Raw genomic sequence first — 17,999 nt, forward strand, 5'->3', positions numbered from 1 at the left:
GAATTTTGGGAACTAAAATCCACTCATCGTCAAGTTGCCAAAGTTGAGAAACATTGACCCTGAGGAAAAACAAGTAGCCAAGTTGCTCCTGACTTCTCGTTGGCCAGGGCCTCAAGAGGTGATTCATGCAAAGATAGTTCCAGATTAAAAGAGAGATAGGAATGAAAATAAGTGCAGCCTCGAACACATTCTTAACTCAGAAGCGAAGTGTGAAGACGAGAACCAGACCCGAACAGAAGTGTGAACGAGGGAAAGGAAGTGGGTGGGCGAAGATCAAAAAAAAGATAGAGGTGAGCTTTAATAGCATTGAGACATTAAAGCATCCAGACAGGACGTTATCTCAGCTTTGCTGGCTCTTCAGTCTTTACACCTACAGCATTTGAAGGCTCCTCTTTCCAAACCTCCTTCCTTCAACCTTTATTCTCCCTCGAGTTGTTCAGATCATCTTCAACCCAGGAAAGAATCATTCTACAAGAAGATCCAGGTAAGGATGGAAATAACCCTGGTTTCCTCTCATTTTTTTTTTCAGAGAGGGCCCATAAAAAAAGAAAACTTGGGCCCAAGGGGATAATCTGAAGTTTAAAGGCATCCTTTGAGAATTACTGACAAATGTTTCTGCCCAACTCTAATTGCATCCATTTCAACTGCAGAGGGCAAATAGCAGCGAGGAGAAACTTCTCTCTTCCACAGAGTTGCAGCTCTAAGAAGATTTAATATTCTAGCTTTGCAGCATACATGGCTAAACCATGAGATTCTTTAGTAATATTACACTACTAACCAGAGCATAAAAAACATTTGCTAGACCAATTCTTGAATACAGCTCGTCTGTCTAGAACCCGCACTGCATATCAGACATTAATACAATTGAACGTGTCCAGAGATATTTTACAAGAAGAGTCCTCCACTCCTCCGCTCGCAACAAAATACCTTATGCCACCAGACTTGAAATTTTGGGGTTAGAAAATATAGAACTACGCCTCCTTCGGTATGACCTAAGTGTAGTAGATAAAATTATCTGCTACAATGTCCTACCTGTCAATGACTACTTCAGCTTCAACCACAATAATACACGAGCACACAATAGATACAAACTTAAGGTAAACTGCTCCAAACTCGATTGCAGAAAATATGACTTCAGCAACAGAGTGTCAGTGCCTGGAAGGCACTACCTGACTCTGTGGTTTCATCCCAAAATCCAGAAAAATTTTAACCTTAGACTGGCTACTGTTGACTTCACCCCATTCCTAAGACGTCTGTAAGGGGAGTGCATAAGAGCACCAGCATGCCTACCGTCCCTGTCCTAACGTTCCCTTTCATTGTATTCATGTTATGTATTCAATTCATGCTTATTCTTATCTTTTTCAGTGGGTTTATATTTTTGGAGGGTGGATTTCCCCCTTAGAAACAGGAGCTTACTCTGGCCCCTAAGTGCCACTGTGGTGATCCAGGGAACAAGCCACACAAAACCAAATGTTGAGTCTTCATTTAAATTCCTTACAAATGAGGAAATCAACTTTTCTTTGGGGATTCTTCAAGTTAGCATTTCTCACGCTGAGCTAAAGATATACATTCTGCCGTTCCTTCACTTTGTATCTCAGTCTGCTGAGGGGAATGACTGGTATTTGTGGGAGAAAAGACCTCAAAAAGGACTGTTGCCACCATCCTTCCTGCTTCTTCTCTTTCCTCCCTGGGAGCGCAAGATATAAATTGATACTACTACCCAAGAAGGCTTTTGAGACTCTCATGAAAGGGATCCCATCAGGGCTGAAATCCAGCAGGTTCTGACTGGAGCAGGGGTCTCCAACCTTGACAACTTTAAGACTTGTGGACTTCAACTCCCAAAGCTCCCAAAGCAAAGCTGGCTGAGGAACTCTGGGAGTTGAAGTCCACAAGTCTTAAAGTTGTCAAGGTTGGAGACCCCTGTTCTGGAGAACCGGTAGCGGAAATTTTGAGTAGTTGGGAGAACAGGCAAATGTCACCTCTGGCTGGCCCCAGAGTGGGGTGGGAATGGAGATTTTGCAGTATCCTTCCCCTGCCATGCCCCCAAGCCACATCCCTCAAGCCACACCACGCCCACCAAGCGACAGCCACAGAACCAGTAGTAAAAAAATTTGGCTTTCACCACTGGATCGCATCCAGTTTATTGGTCCACTTCCTTGGCTCACATGGCAGAGAAATAATGAGCTGAAATAATTTAAAAAAATACAATTAATGAAATAATTTAATTAAAACAGATGATTTCTCCCATTCCAAAGTTAATGAGAACCCAAAGTTTAAGAAACCCTGCTACAGATCATCACGTATATATACACGTATAGATAAATAGTCGCAATGTGACTAGGTAGCTAAGGCACTGAGCTTGTCGATCAGAGAGGTCGGCAGTTCGGCGGTTCAAATCCCCAGTATAGGTCTCCTGCATGAGCAGGCAGTTGGGACTAGATGACCACCAAGGTCCCTTCCAACTCTGTTACTGTTACTGTTTCCTGTTACATGTCTTGAAAAAAAAAATAACGAGGGGTTTCGGAAGAAAGCCCATCATTCCCTCCCCTTCTTCTAAACCCACCCGTTCAAACTCTGAGCTTTTGCTGAGGTCACCGAGACATTCAAGTGTTTAAAAAGGATGCAGGAAGTGGCTTGAAGTGAAGTCCATGGTTGACTCTGCAAAAGGCTGCAGGTAACCACTAGATTCAACCCACATCTCACCACCTTTCGGAGCGAGAATGTTCATGGTTGCATTTACGCTTTGCTCTGCTGAAGATCTTTCTAAACCCTCTCCCGGAAGCTTCTGTAATATGCTCCCCGGCGAAGTGAATTCTCATGTCTGTCATTGTCACAAACACCCGTGCTGTGAAAGAAAAGAGGAATTATGACAGGAGTTGGAATAGAAGACCTCCAAAGGTCCCTTCCAACTCTCTGTTTATTCTGGTTATAAATTAAGAGGGAAATGATTGTTTTCAGCAGTATGACCTCTTTTTTTCATTCTATATCAGGGGTCTCCAACTTTGGTCCCTTTAAGACTTGTGGACTTCAACTCCACAAGTTTTAAAGACAAGCTGCTTTAAAGTGCTTTAAAGACAAGCTGGCTGAGGAACTCTGGGAGTTGAAGTCCACAAGTCTTAAAGGGACCAAGGTTGGAGACCCCTGTTCTATATCACATGCAACCTACAGTTGAGGGATAAAGGGGTGCCTGTTCTCCCAACTACTCAAAATTTCCACTACTGGTTCTCCAGAACAGGGGTCTCCAACCTTGACAACCGTCAAGCGAGCTCAAGACTTTTTTATTCCATTGTGCAGGGTTGGCCTAAGTTATTATTGTTTTAAATGGGGTTTTATTATTGTTTTAGCATAATTTTTAATTGATATTGGCCTAATAGAATTAGATTTTTATACTATATTTTAAGTTTGTTTATAAATTATGTTTTATTGGCTGTAAACCGCCCTGAGTCCTTCAGGAGAAATTTATATTATTATTATTATTATTATTATTATTATTATTATTATTATTATTATTATTATTATTATTATTATTATTATTATTATTATTATTATTAAATAGATATTATTAAATAGAAATTTAATAAATGAAATGAACTGAACTGAAGACTTGTGGACTTCAACTCCCAGAGCGCTCTCGCTCTCTCTCTCTCTCTCTCTCTCTCTCTCTCTCTCTCTCTCTCTCTCTTTCACACACACACACACACACACACACACACACACACATTGTAATTCAATCTAATTTAGTTTTTGTCCACTACCACTGTTTCTAATTCTTGGAGTCTAAAACAGTGTAATGCCAAGGCCATGTTGGCTGACTGATTCTGGATTTTGAAGCCAGAGCAAGCCTGGATCACACCAGGTTGTATTGGTGCTCTGTGAGTCCCTTCTATCTCTTTATTGGAAATAAAAGTTTGTGGGAAATATGGAATTTATTTGTCTGAAACAAACCCAAATAAGATAAGGGTCCCTGGAATGTCTTATCACTTGAGTCTCTGAAAATCTGCTTAAAATGAAGGAAGGAATACATGAATGAATAAATAAATGAATGAATGAGTGGGTGGGTGGATGGATGGATGAATGAATGAAGAAATACTTCATTGTTTAAAATGTGGAGATAGCAATAGCACTTAGACTTATATACTGCTTTACACTGCTTTACAGCCCGCTCTAAGCGGTTTACAGTCAGCCTATTGCCCCCAACAATCTGGGTCCTCATTTTACCCACCTCGGAAGGATGGAAGGCTGAGTCAAACCTTTTCTGCTACTTTTGGAGGGGGTGGCTGTCTTTTGGGGTGGGGGCTTCATAAGGTTTTGTTTTTGTTTCTATCCTGCAAGAGGAAATGGTGCAATTAACTTCCTGGTAAACTGTTCAGATAATTAGGCTAAGCCAAGGAAGGAATTTAGACTCAGCCGGTTTTGGGACTGTTTGAGGGTTATAGCTAACCTCCTCTGGATCTAGTAGTAGAGGTTGTGGGAATTTGTCCTTAAAATCAAACAATTACAATAGCGTTTTAGGCTTATATACCACATGGTGTTTTACAGCGCTTTCTGGACAGTTTACAATTGCATATTGCCCTCAACAATCTGGGTCCTCATTTTACCATCCTTTTATCAGAAGGATGAAAGGCTGAATCAATCCTTGAGCTGGTCAGGATCAAACTCCAGCCTGTGAACAGAGTTTGCCCGCAATACTGCACTTTAACCATTGTGCCACCAGGGGGAAAGCAAAACCCTCAAGAATTCTCTTGATCCTATCCACTCCAATGACTTCACCACACTCTCCTGCACCAATAGAACAATAAATAGTGAAACACACACAGAGACACACTCACATATAGTTCTTCTAATACTGTGCCATGTTCATCCCCTGGGGATAAATTGTCTCCATTTAATCTGGTTTTTTTCCCCCCCTAGGGTTTTTAAAAGTTGGACACCAAGCAAAGCGACTTGGTGAAACACCTTTGTCTTTGCATCAGGATGTTGTGCTGCCGTATCTTCAGCGTGTTGATGGCGTCTTTGAGCACCAGCCTACTTTTGATGGCACTCAGCACCGATTACTGGAAAGTATCTTTTGCTCCTGCTGGGACGTCCCACAGTGGGCTATGGCAGTACTGCATTAACCCTGGATTAGCCGAAAGCCAATGCTTTGCTGTAAAGGATGCCTTTGGTAAGATTTCTGGCGGGTAGGCCTTCAATTTTTTTCTAAGTATTTCCAATAAGGGGCAACAGCATTTGTGTGTATTGTGTCTTTGTCAGGTGCCAGGGAAATCAGGAGATATAGACTGTTCAAATAGCAATAGCACTTAGACTTATATACCACTTCACAGTGCTTTACAGCCCTCTCTAAGTGGTTTACAGAGTCAGCCTATGGCCCCCAAACAATCTGGCTCTTCATTTTACCCACCTCGGAAGGATGGAAGGCTGAGTCAACCCTGAGCCTGGTGGGATTCAAACTGCCAAACTGCAGGCAGCCGGCAGGCAGCAGCAGGAGCCTGCAGTATTGCACTCTAACCACTGCCCCACCACAACTCAAATGGATATAAAGATTTATTGCAAGCTTTATTACAAGAATCTGAACTACTAACAGCGAAAGGAAATTGGTGGTAGATAAGGGTAGATGGAATTCAAGGTGAGGTGGGCTTAGATCTCTGGTGGGGGCAAAAGGATTCAAGACTGATGCAGAAGTGGTATTCAGCAGGTTCTGACCAGTTCTGGAGAACCGGTAGCGGAAATTTTGAGTAGTTCAGAGAACCGGCAAATACCACCTCTGTCTGCCCCCCCCATCTATTCTCTGCCTCCCAAGTCCCAGCTGATCGGGAGGAAATGAGGATTTTGCAGTAACCTTTCCCTGCCACACCCACAGAACCGGTAGTAAAAAATTGTTAAATCCCACCACTGGACTTATGACGTTTGACCCCTCCTTCAGGCTCAGCTGGGTCATCTCATCTTCTGCGTAGTCTTCAAAGTCAGGCCCACCTAGAGAGAATTGCAGTACTCTAGTGGCAAAAGGATGAGGCCATCAGCCCCTCTTGGTGGCTCCCTGTATAGAAGGTAGTTAGAATGCTTTCTGAACAAGCTATCTATTGGGGTGAGGTTGCTCTGATATATTGAAAGCCAGTTTGGCGCAGTACAGTACCCTAGTACGGGTATCCTGTGTGAGCAGGGGATTGGACTAGATGACCTCCAAGGTACCTTCCAACTCTGTTACTGTTAAATGCAGTGGTTAAGACATTGGCCTAGAAATCAGGGGAATGTGATTTCTAGTCCTAGCTTCGGCAAGCAACCCAGCTGGGTGACTTTGGGCCAATTGCTGGGAGATGGTGAGTTCTAGTCCCACTTTAGGCATAAAAGCTAGCAGGGTGATTTTGGGCCAGTCACTCTCTCTCAGCCAAGGCCACCTCATGGGGTTGTTTTTTGTGGGGAATAATAAACAGAACCAGCAAATATTACTGCGATAAGGATTGAAAATAGACACAACTTTTTTGCATCTATAACTTTGCTTGCAGGCTACATCATAGCTGCCCGTGTGTTCCTGATTATGGCTTCTCTAATGGCATTGGCATTACACTTCTTCCTGATTGCTGCCTTCATGCCTTCCATGTGTGGCATCCTAGGCAAACCCTTGATTGCTTCCGTGGCTGCCTACGTGGCTGGTAGGTGTTATCAAAAATGCAGAGGTCAAGTCTCTAGTCACGAGGAGGGTGATCTCGAAGAGAATGCAAGATAGTCTTTCCTTGGGTGGGGGGGTCAATGTTTTTTTCCCAATAAGTGTTGTGTCTGCGTCCCCCGAGCCGGGACCCCTGCCAGAAAGTGACTTGGAAAGTGAGGGGGAAGGGCTATCAGGACTTACCTCGGGAGCACCGGCTTCCCTGGCTCAGCTCCAGGAGCCAGAGGCAGGCCAGGTGGAGGAGATAACGAGGCCTCCGTCCCCTGACTCTTCCCCCCCACAGGCCAGCTCCAGACCCGGCTGATAGCAATCAGGCCTGGCTGGACCCTAGGTTTCATAGGCAGGAGAGGCGGGAACAACAGAAGCAGGGGTGGGGCAGGCCTAGGAAGTGCTGAGTCATGGAGCCACACCCCACAGGATATAAAAGCAGCGAGGGCTGCTATGCCTCTTCGTAGCAGGCAAATCAACTGCTCGACTAGAGCTGAAGTTTTACGTCAAGTGAGTTTACGTCAAGTGCCTGATCTTCGGACCTTTCGCCGTGAGCTGAAAACGCACCTATTTATTCAAGCGGGACTGGCCTAAAATTTTATTGGGCTCATTTATATTTTAATGTTTTAAATTGTTTTAAATTCGGCCACCTTATAATATGTTTGTTTTAATTTCTTTTAATATTTATACTGTGATTTTTTTACTTGGCTGTACACCGCCCTGAGTCCTTCGGGAGAAGGGCGGTATAAAAATTGAATAAAATAAAATAAATAAATAAATAAAAATAAATAAATAAGTACTGTTTGTTGACTCATCAGCATCAAGGGAGATAACAGAGACACTTGGCAGACACTCACTAGTTTGCTGCCAGAGCTGATAGTGCCGGCTAATGAAGCCATCGCTCGGACTGAGGCGAGGGGGACAGGACAATAAGGCTTCTGCTGTCTTCTCAAACGATCAGAGCTTGGTTGTAGCCTTTGGTAACCGACTGGATATTATGGCCCCAAATGCTAAACAGCCAGAAGCAATTCGGTAAAGCTGCAACTGTTGTGACCAAGGCCCAAGGAGTGATTGATTACTAAACACAATTCAGTCCTCAACAAACTTATTTTATTAAAACAGAGAATGAATTAATTCTCAGCTTAGTGCAAAACTAAATTCTTAATAACCAGTCCCTCGGCTTTTCTTGGCAAAAACCCCACAAAGTTCAAGAGATGCTGACAAGAAGCACGGAAATCAACGTTGCTTTTCTACAAAGAACCCAACGGCTCGTTGCTGCTCTTCTAAGCCTTATGGGAATGGCCAATCATCTTCTGGCCTTACTCCCGAGTTATCCTTTTTTCTTCAGCTGCTCTTGCCTTCTGTCAGCTCTTTGCGTGCGTGCACTAGGAACAGGCTCCTCCTGTTCCTCTGCCTCTGCTGTCTGCCTCTGGAGGCTCCAGAATCCGTGCATCGCTCCCAGATGGCCCTGACCCCATCCCTTTCAAAAATCTTCTGAAAATGAAAGCAGACACAAGAAAGTGCCTTCAGAGAATGGTGACCAGGGGTGAAATTCACTTATCTTTCCCTACCGGCTTGCAAATGTGAGCATGCGTAGAGGGTCAAAATATGAGCATGTGCAGAGGGTCAAAAACAGGACGTGATGACATCCAGGCAGGTGGGCAGATCCTCCCACCGCCGGCACTACCAGATCAGCGATCCGGATAGATCTGGCTGAATTTCACCATTGATTGTGACTATAATCCCATGGCTACGTTCATCTAATACATTGAATCAGGGTAAGGCTAGAAATGCATTTGCACAACCTTCTAGGCTTACTTAGTTGAAAATTCAATTTTATATGGCTTGGCATGTTGTATAAACTCAGCAGCAGTTATATTCTCAGCCCGTTGGGTTAGTCCGTGATTCAGTGGAGCATGCAAATTCAGGAAATGGATTGAGTCAGGATAAGTGGGATGTGTGAATGCAGCTAAAGTGTGAATTCAGGATCTTAAACACTTTGTGTCCAGAGGATACAAACATTTCCTGAACAATGTATGTGCAAACCAAAGGTGGGGGGGAACCTCACAGGTGAATCAGCACAGAGCTGTGTTAATCAATACTGATCTTCTCTCTGCTTTTTTGAAAGGACTCTTCACTCTAATAGCCCTAGCTGTGTATACAGCTGAAACATGGAAGGAGAAGACCTCACCTCAACTCCAGGTCTCCTTTGCATGGTCTTTCTACTCTGGATGGATCACTTTCCCCCTGTTTCTCTTGGCTGGTGAGTCTACCGCAGTGTTTTCCGAAACTCCACCACTTTAATCCATAGACCAGTTCTTCTCAAATGTGGCCACTTTAAAGATGTGTGGGGCTTCTATTCCCAGCATGCTGGGTGGGGAATCCTGCTTGTTGAAGCCTGCACAACTTAAAAATGGCCACATTTGAGAAGCACTGGTCTGTTATTATACTGCCCAACCTCCAGCAATTCTGGATGGTTCACATATGAAAATATTCAGTCATAAAATAATCCAAATATTTTTTTTTTAAAAAAATAACACCTACATATTATAGCAGCAGTCCCAATACTTTTTCATACTAAGGACCAGTTTCTGGAAAAGGCAATTTTTCTATCAACTTGGTGATGGTGGAGAGGGATGGTTTCGTGTGCTACCTAGATCTTGCACATGTGCAGATGTAGCTTCCCTCACTTCTGCGACCCACTTCCTAACAGGCTGTGGACCAGTACTGGGGCTTGGGGACCCCCATATTATAGAACAAACAGTCATCACCTTGGGAAGTGAGGATATTTTTGAACATTTAGTTGGGTTGAGCTCCCATAGAAAATGTCTCATTTCCATTAACTCAATGGATTCCTGCCTTAGAAAGGTAATTAAGAGACCAGAACATTTGCACAAGACCAGAAGCATTTCTCTTTAAAAGAATTGCATTTTTCCTGCCATTTGTTTTTTTTTTTTAAAAAAACTTTAAAAAAAGGTGGCACCGTGGTTAGAGTGCACTATTGGCTACTTCTGCTGGTTGCCTGCAATTTGGCAGTTTGAATCTCATCAGGCTCAAGGTTGACTCAGCCTTCCATCCTTCCGAGGTCAGTAAAATGAGGACCCAGATTGTTGGGGGCAATAGGCTGACTCTGTAAACCGCTTAGAGAGGGCTATATAAAGTGCTATGAAGTGGTATATAAGTCTAAATGCTATTGCTATTTTATTTTCAGTGGAAAGAACAATATATTTATGATAGCAGGTTATTATGTTTACACACACACGCAACTCAACACAACCTTCAAAAACAATTATGCCTGGGTGATCCAAGGTTGGTTTGAGCATCTCAAGCTGGCTTTCTTGGTCCTTTTACTTGTTCCCGTTTTCTCACCTTGCAGGCATTTTTAACCACGTTGCCTCCTTGAACGCTCCATCTTCCAGCTATGAAAGAATATGAACGTCTTAGTCAACAAGAGAGCAAACACAATTGTACGGAAACCTTCTCTCAACAAAGAGGGTGCCTCGTCCCTGTTTCTCCTGTAACAATGCATTTCCCCATCTCCAGTATAGCTCAGCTATACTTTTTTTTTTTCCTCACTTTCCAAAACTAATATCTTGTATTTTATAGAGATTTAGAATAGAATCGAATAACAGAGTTGGAAGGGACCTTGGAGGTCTTCTAGTCCAACCCCCTGCCTAGGCAGGAAACCCTACAGCACTTCAGACAAATGGTTATCCAACATCTTCTTAAAAACTTCCAGCGTTGGACCATTCACAACTTCTGGAGGCAAGTTGTTCCACTGATTAATTGTTCTCAATGTCAGGAAATTTCTCCTTAGTTCTAAGTTGCTTCTCTCCTTGATTAGTTTCCACCCATTGCTTCTTGACCTGCCCTCAGGTGCTTTGGAGAATAGCTTGACTCCCTCTTCTTTGTGGTAGCCGCTGAGATATTGGAACACTGCTATCATGTCTCCCCTAGTTTTTCTTTTCATTAAACTAGACATACCCAGTTTTTGCAACCGTTCTTCATGTTTTAGCCTCCAGTCCCCTAATCATCTTTGTTGCTCTTCTCTGTACTCTTTCTAGAGTCTCAACATCTTTTTTACATTGTGGAAACCACAACTAGATGGAATATTCCAAGTGTGGCCTTACCAAGGCATTATAAAGTGGTATTCACACTTCACGTGATCTTGATTCTGTCCCTCCGTTCATGCAGCCTAGAACTGTGTTGGCTTTTTTGGCAGTTGCTGCACACTGCTGGCTCATATTTAAATGGTTGTCCAGTAGGTCTCCAAGATCCCTCTCATAGTTATTACTATTGAGCAAGGAACCACATATACTAGTTATTTCAGTAACTAGGAATAATTTTGATAATTAGCTGGCTTGCCAAGAAAGGCTTTGAGTATCACCTATGGCAATGTTTCCCGACTTTAGTCACATTGAAATGTGTGGACTTCAACACATATTGCTGGCTGGGGAATACTGGGATTTGAAGTCCACACATCTTGAAGTGATTAAGGTTGTGAAACACTGACCTATGGCCTATCAAGTGTGTTCGGGGAAAGGTTCCCTAGGGCAACCTTCTAAAATCAAGCCCTATATTTGCAGCCGGCCAAAGCTCACTCTGCCCCTAAAACTATGCTACCAAAATGTGTTAGCAAAATTGTGATTTCAGGTGGCAAAATTACCAGGGGCTTTTAAGAGATCAGCTAGGTAGGCCTCTGTTAATCTGAAATAGAATAGAATAGAATTTATTGGCCAAGTGTGATTGAACATGCAAGGAATTTGTTTTGGTGCATATGCTCTCAGTGTACATAAAAGAAAAAGAAAAAAATACCTTCATCAAGGTACAACATTTACAACCCAAATGATGTCAAATGAAAGGGTTTATTTCTCCTGATCTTCAGCTCGGCAGGGTGGTGAGACTTTACATATCTTCTGGAAATTCTGGGAGTTGAACTGTTAAAGTTGTTAAGATTGAGAAACATTGTGAATCGTCTTTAGTGTTTCAAAATCAGGATTGCTTCACTCGTCCTTTTCTTCTGGAATTACCATCCTCTGTTCACTTACTTTTCAAGAAGTGTCCAATCATTTCATTTGCAAATTATTCCATTCCAATGTATTCTGATTTATGTGAGTTTTTTAAAAAATGATTACAATGGCCATGTTCAGGCTGCGTAAGATTGACTTTGGATGTTGTTTGGGTATTTTAAATTAAACAATGCCTCTGTTCAAGTTCTGCCTTTTATTTTTACCCATTGGGTAACCCACAGCAAAAATTAGTGTGCAATAAGATGGAAGAGTTTCCTATAGAGGCTTAGAATTCTACTTCTGAGTAGGGAGTAAATAAACAACAATGAATTGTGTGAGATTTCCTTGTAAACAAATATAGGAATATCAGAAGCTTTTCTTCTGATTTAATCATTACCAGTGCAGAGATCTGTATGTAGGTAATAAAGCAACCCAGTGCTGGGTTGCTACCAGTTCGCCCCTGTTCAGGCAAACCGACAGTAGCGGCGGCGGGAGGCTCTGCCCACCCACCCGGACATCATCAAATACGCGAGCGAACCAGTAGCAAAGGTAAGTGAAACCCACCACTGAATCAGTTTGTAGGTAATAAAGCAATTACACAAAAATGCACTGTGCTGCAGAAGAAATGACTGTCGCTGGTCACTTTAGTGGGCTTCCATAGTGCCCCCTGGGGATCAAACAAGTCCATCAGACAAGAGCAGGACTGCATATGGGAAAGACACACCACCATGATGCATCTGTACATTACATACACATCCCAAAGGGGTAAGCTTGCAATGCCATAGACCCATGGGGAAAGCCAAAGCAGCCAAAGCCATAGATGCCCATGCTGGGCATATATCCAATGGAAGGAACACGCCCACCAAGCTTCTTCTGAACTTCCAGAACACTGGGGTTACTATGGAAACCTTGTCCTGCTTTACTACAGTACATTTCTCAAGAAAGGTTCCGAGTGAAAACTTTGTAATCTAAAAGACATAGTCGTCCCTGTGGAGATGTGGGTTTTATATGGTTCATCCACCAGGAAGCACTTTCCAAGGTTCAGAGGAGACCGCATTCGGTCTTGATCCTTTCATTGACTCATCATTATGGACCACTGCAAGAAGTCCCTTTCCAAGTGGCCCGTCATTGTGTGGTTCAAGAACTTGAAGCCCTATGACTGGGTCCGTCTGGGTGGGATCTTCTTCTCTTGCATAGCTACTTGTCTACTGATGATAGCCATCTGCACGGAGTACTGGGTCAAAAGATTTGTCCGGGGAATCTTTGTCTTCCGGGGATTATGGACAGATTGCCAACTAGGGCAATGTTCCCTTCTGGAAGAAGTACCATGTAAGGGCTATGGAATCTTCAGAACTTGTGTTGCCGCTAAAGAAGCCCAGGTTGTGCCACTACTCGGTTTGAGGGTGTTCCCTCTGCCCCTTCTCCTCTTTGGATCGCTCCCCCATCAGCCATTATTCTTTCACTCAGCCATGGGAAAGGCAGAGATGCCAGCTTGCCTCAGAGCTAACATGCTCTACAAAAGGAATGTGTAGCCAGCCAAATGGTCATGACTCCACCAACCCAGCCACCCCGTGTTTAATAAATCACTTGAAATAACCTCCAGGTTTTCTAGGAGGGGTTTGATGATAAAAGATGAAAAGAAAAAAATAGCTCCAGAGCAACAGATGTAACTAATCCAACTGATTGTTGGTATGGACTGAGGTGGCAGATACATCTTGTAAATAAACATACAGGTAATCCTCAACTTACAACCAAAATTGGGACCAGAAGTTCTATCACTAAGTGATGCAGCTGTTAAGTGAGTTACACCTTATTTTAGGACCAATTTCCCATGGTTAAGTGAATCACTTGGTTGTTGACCAAATCTGGCTCCCCTACCCATTGACTTTGCTTGTTGGAAACCCCCTGGGAAAGCTCATGAATGGCAACTGTGTGATCCTGAGACACTGACACCGTCATAAATACATGTCAATAGCCAAGTGTCCAAATTTTGATCACGTGACCATGGGGATGCTATGACAGTCATAAGTCACCTTTTCCAATACTGTTGTCATTTTGAATGGTTGTTAATTGAATGGCTGTAAGTCGAGGACTACTTGTAATAACAGTAAAAGCATTGGGCCTGGAGCACAGAGATCCAAACTAATGTTCTCGGTAACAATGGAGTTTACTGGGCAACATTGGTCAATCTTTTTCAATCCACTCTGAGAATTGTTGTTTTGGGGATACAATGAGAATTGTCCCATCTCCAAAGATACTTACCACCTTTTGCTTAGAGAAAAGATGGCAAAGGATCACAATAAATAAGTGTATTAGTAAAAATCAGGAATTGGAAGCAGAGACTGCTGTGAGGAGCATGGGCAAAAGATTCTTGCCTTGTTCAATAATAAAAGAAGTGCAATCCAATTATCCACGCTGCCTCCTTCTCAGAACAAGAACTTTTAAACAAAAAATTATGCAGTCACTGTTTTTTCAACATGTTGCTAGACTCTGGTATAGAGGTACAGCTCCACACCTTCACCTCATATTTATAGTCTGCAGCTTCTGGTTCCTCTATTGTTAGACACACAGCATTTGCAATAGGGAAGCCCAAGATTACCAGGTTGTGATAAGAAAGAAAACAGCCAGAACACTGAAGGAATATGGAAGGTGATCGGACCGCACACACCTCTCCTTGTTTTATAAACAAGACATATGTCTTTCTTCCTTGGATGAGCTCTAAAGAAAGATCAGTGGGTACCATAAGTTTTCAAAGTAGATCTATTGAACAGGTAGGCAGAAGATGCCAACTACTACCTACAATGCCACTCACATGCCTATCTGGTAAATCTCTGGACCAATGTTGCAATCATTTTAAGGGATGCACCTTTACGTAACCGTATAGCCCTCAGTTCTTCTGACATTTCAAATAAGTAGCACAATAAGGCTCAGCTAGTATTTAGTTTGCTGGTGGCATAAACGGGGGTGGGGTGGGGGTGTGTGAATCCAAATATTTTTTATTTGGGTTTACTAGAAAAGGTGAACCAGAAACCCAGTAAATTTGTCCTTAAAATCCTAAACTTGCTGATAATCAGTTCATACATTTCTGGTCCTGCCTACTTCTCCATAAGTCTTTATCTCCATCTGCTGGTAAATTGTTAACATTCAAGTAAGGAAGCATTAGGAATCCATTCTGCAGCTTTCGCTGGTGACTCTGTTCTGTAGGTCCCTATTTTTAAACCAGAGGTGTTAGCAGCAAACTGATTACTTCCAATGACAGAGATATGGGGACATCATGGCACAATCCCTATCCTTATGTCCTCCTGATCTCTGACATAAATGCACAAATCACAGCTTCAGCATTATGACCTACATTTCATCATCAGCATGCCCTGCGGGGACTTGAACCCGATTCCCCCCGTCGCAGCAACTCTTCGCCATACATATACTCTTCTGGGAAGCTTTTAAAAGAGCAGCAAGAATCATCCATTATTTCCTAAAAGCTTCCAAATAAGATTTATATTTGGCCTAGAAATAGAAATAGAGTTTCTGCAGGCAGGAGGAAGTAAATTGACGCTCAAGTTATAAGGTAAAGGAACAAAAGTTGTGGGTGCTCCATCACTGAAGGTTTTTAAGAAGAGCCTGGACAAAACATTTGTCTTGAATAATATTGGATCTCCTACTTGAGCATGGGGTTGGACTAGAACACCGCCAAGGTCCCTTCCAACTCTGTTATTCTGTTAATCAGATTGAAAACTGCAGGCCTGCATGTGGCGATTGTAGAAGGCGATTCTAGACTGACTTTTCACAATTTGCGTTCTTTTTCTTTTTCTCCTAGTCTATATTGCCATCTCCATCATTTTAATGCTGATCTCTGCTATAGCTTGCTATGCGGCCGTGATCTATGGCACACGTTCACTCGCTGCTACTGAGACATCACAGAAGCTCTCCTACTCTGACTTAGCCATCACTCTAAGTTTCTTTTCAGGTAAGAAAAACAACAGCACACAATCCATTTCATTTCCCAAATGTTACAGGGAGATGGAAGTGATTTTAAACTAGCTTTAATCTCAAAGGAGGAAAGACAGTACTGCACAAACTTAGAACTTGAAGACTAGATTCCATCCTTTCGAATGAGGTACAACAGAGTTATAGATAGATCCCGCTAAGCTGAATTCACATCCTCAATCTCATTGGTGATGTTTGATTTGGGTTTAGCAGAACCAAACTATTAGAAATCGTGAATATTTGCAGCTATTCAAAAAAGCAGTTGGGGGGGATAAGTGTGAAAGGAAGGAAATGACATCCCTACCCCTGCCCAAGAGTTAAGGGAAAACACTGAATAGAAGACATGTAATTATGATGGAGTGTTGGTGGGAAACTCAAAACTGAAAATGGTATTAGCTGGGCAAATTGTTGAATCACAATGATCTTTTATCTCAGGTTACACTCCTGTGGTTTCCCCTTTCCATGTCATTTTGGTAAGCATGATTATTGTGGCCATACAATTGAAAAAGTCAAAATCTTGACTATCAGATAAACTAACTACATTGGAGTCCAACTTTTAAAGATCTCATTTTTTGACCTTCACCCCTTTTTGCCTTTTAGGCTGCATAGGAGGAGTCGGACTGTTCACCTTCATGAGATTTGCAACTGATGAGCCCAATACCTTCCTCTCCTGGTCAATGGTCCCAGGATGGTTATCTCTTGTGGTAGCTTCCATGGCAGGTATGAGAAGCAGAGTAACAGACTAAGAGACTTGAAAGGGACCATGGAGATCTTCCAGTCCAACTCCACTGCTCAAGCAGGAGACCCTATACCATTTCAGACAATGGCTGCCCAATCACTTAAAAACCTCCAGTGTTGGAGTACCCATAACTCCTGGAGCCAAGCCATTCCACTGGTTAATTGTTCTATCAGGAACAATCAGGAACAATAGCAGTGCAGCTCTTGAAGTGTAATAACCATTCAATTCCTTTTTATTTGTGTTTCCATGACATTAATCCGAGTATGAAGACCTTCAGTTGATATCAGCACCCTAGGTGAGTTTGGCTGATCCCAAGGAAACAAGCTAAGCAGGGTTGTATTTTGTTACTGCTTGGATAGGAGACCACCAAGAGCTCTCAGAAGTTTATGTTAAATTGGGAAGTTGGAGAAAAAACCCTGAAAAAAGTTAATGGCAAATCACTTTCATATGGAACAAGTTTGTTAAATTGGTTAAGCTGTTGACCTAGAAGCCATCAGATGATGAATTCTAGGCCTCCCTTAGGCATGAAAGCCAACCCATCTAACAAGGTTGTTCTTGTGAGGAAAATAGAAGCTGCAGAAGTATCAGGTATGTAGCCATAACTTGATTGAATATATAAATATGAGTATGTTTGCTAGCTTAAATTGATCAAATATAAAGGTAGCATTAAAAATATATATAATAATTTGCCAAGAAAACCAGATGAAATCCTGAAGCATTGATCTCAATTTAAGGAGCATCCTCCTTTTAGGTTGATAAATATGAGACAGAATCCTACTGGAAACTAAGGTTTGGGTGTGGGTTTTTGTTTTTTTTTACTTTTTAGGGGTTTCCCACTTTGTGGCAAAACGATGGGAAGAGGAGGAAACTGCAGAGGCTCTGACGACTACAGAAGTATTTACACCCTGGGCAGAGGACCCTTCCAAGAAGAAAGCGGACTCCAGTAGCCAGAAACGGAAGTAGGAATAGGAAAAGTAGGAATAAAAGCCAGGCACCATGGGAATGGCAGACAATTAACAGGAGCCTGATCAGGCACAGTGTTTGTTCGGAAAAAAGACAACTTTGTTCCTCCTGGGAGATGCTGTGATGTCCCCATGCGGGGTGACGTCCCGAGTTTACTATTCCTGATCCTCAGTGTCATCAGGGCGGATGACGACATGACGGTGCAGGCCAGGCTGCTGCCACAACGGCAAAAGAGAGATGCAATTTGTCTGTCCAAGTTTCACTTTTCTTTCTTTCTTTCTTTTCCTTCCTTCCTTTCTCTCTCTCTCTCTCTTCCCCTCCTGTTTTTGTCTATTCTCATCCTTCCTTTCACCTAACCTATAATAAACTCATTTCATGCACTTGGCTGACATGAATTCATTTTTATTTATTTTTTTTGCTCAAGGGAAAAAAAGGATTCCATTGGTTAAGGATGACGGGTGATGTAGTCCAGCTGCAGATCTTTCATCTGAATGAGATCTCCAGTGGGCTCTGCAGCTCTCCCAGAAACAGCATTTTCTGAAATCCCTCCGGTTGTATTTTTATTTCCGCCTGTGGAGATTGGGGGGGTGGGAATTAAGACCGTTGGAACGGCAGCGAAGCAGAGAGACGTTTCTTGCCATCAAGTAGA

At 42.7% G+C, this 17,999-nt stretch overlaps 1 protein-coding gene across 2 annotated transcripts; it reads left to right on the forward strand.

Moving 5' to 3' along the window:
- Nucleotides 1–330: 330 nt before the first annotated feature.
- On the forward strand, nt 331–11,844 carry LOC131204564 (protein NKG7-like). Of its 2 annotated transcripts, none has more exons than XM_058195953.1 (5): nt 331–484; nt 4,912–5,164; nt 6,504–6,650; nt 8,781–8,915; nt 10,029–11,844. In XM_058195953.1, the coding sequence occupies exons 2-5, from the start codon at nt 4,975–4,977 to the stop codon at nt 10,085–10,087; spliced, it is 531 nt and encodes a 176-aa protein (XP_058051936.1). In that variant the 5' UTR covers nt 331–484; nt 4,912–4,974; the 3' UTR covers nt 10,088–11,844. The 2 variants fall into 2 exon arrangements, with proteins under 2 accessions (XP_058051936.1, XP_058051937.1); XM_058195954.1 differs by having other exon boundaries at nt 4,974–5,164.
- Nucleotides 11,845–17,999: the final 6,155 nt, after the last annotated feature.

The sequence above is a fragment of the Ahaetulla prasina genome, chromosome 10 (assembly GCF_028640845.1).
Source record: "Ahaetulla prasina isolate Xishuangbanna chromosome 10, ASM2864084v1, whole genome shotgun sequence".
NCBI lineage: Eukaryota > Metazoa > Chordata > Lepidosauria > Squamata > Colubridae > Ahaetulla > Ahaetulla prasina.

Bases quoted from the DNA above. Each gene is read 5' to 3' on its own strand.
- LOC131204564 (XM_058195953.1), top strand. From the start codon at position 4,975: ATGTTGTGCTGCCGTATCTTCAGCGTGTTGATGGCGTCTTTGAGCACC. The intron at 5,165-6,503 runs GTAAGATTTCTG...CTTTGCTTGCAG, and splicing joins TGCTGTAAAGGATGCCTTTG to GCTACATCATAGCTGCCCGT. The intron at 8,916-10,028 runs GTGAGTCTACCG...CTCACCTTGCAG, and splicing joins CCCCCTGTTTCTCTTGGCTG to GCATTTTTAACCACGTTGCC.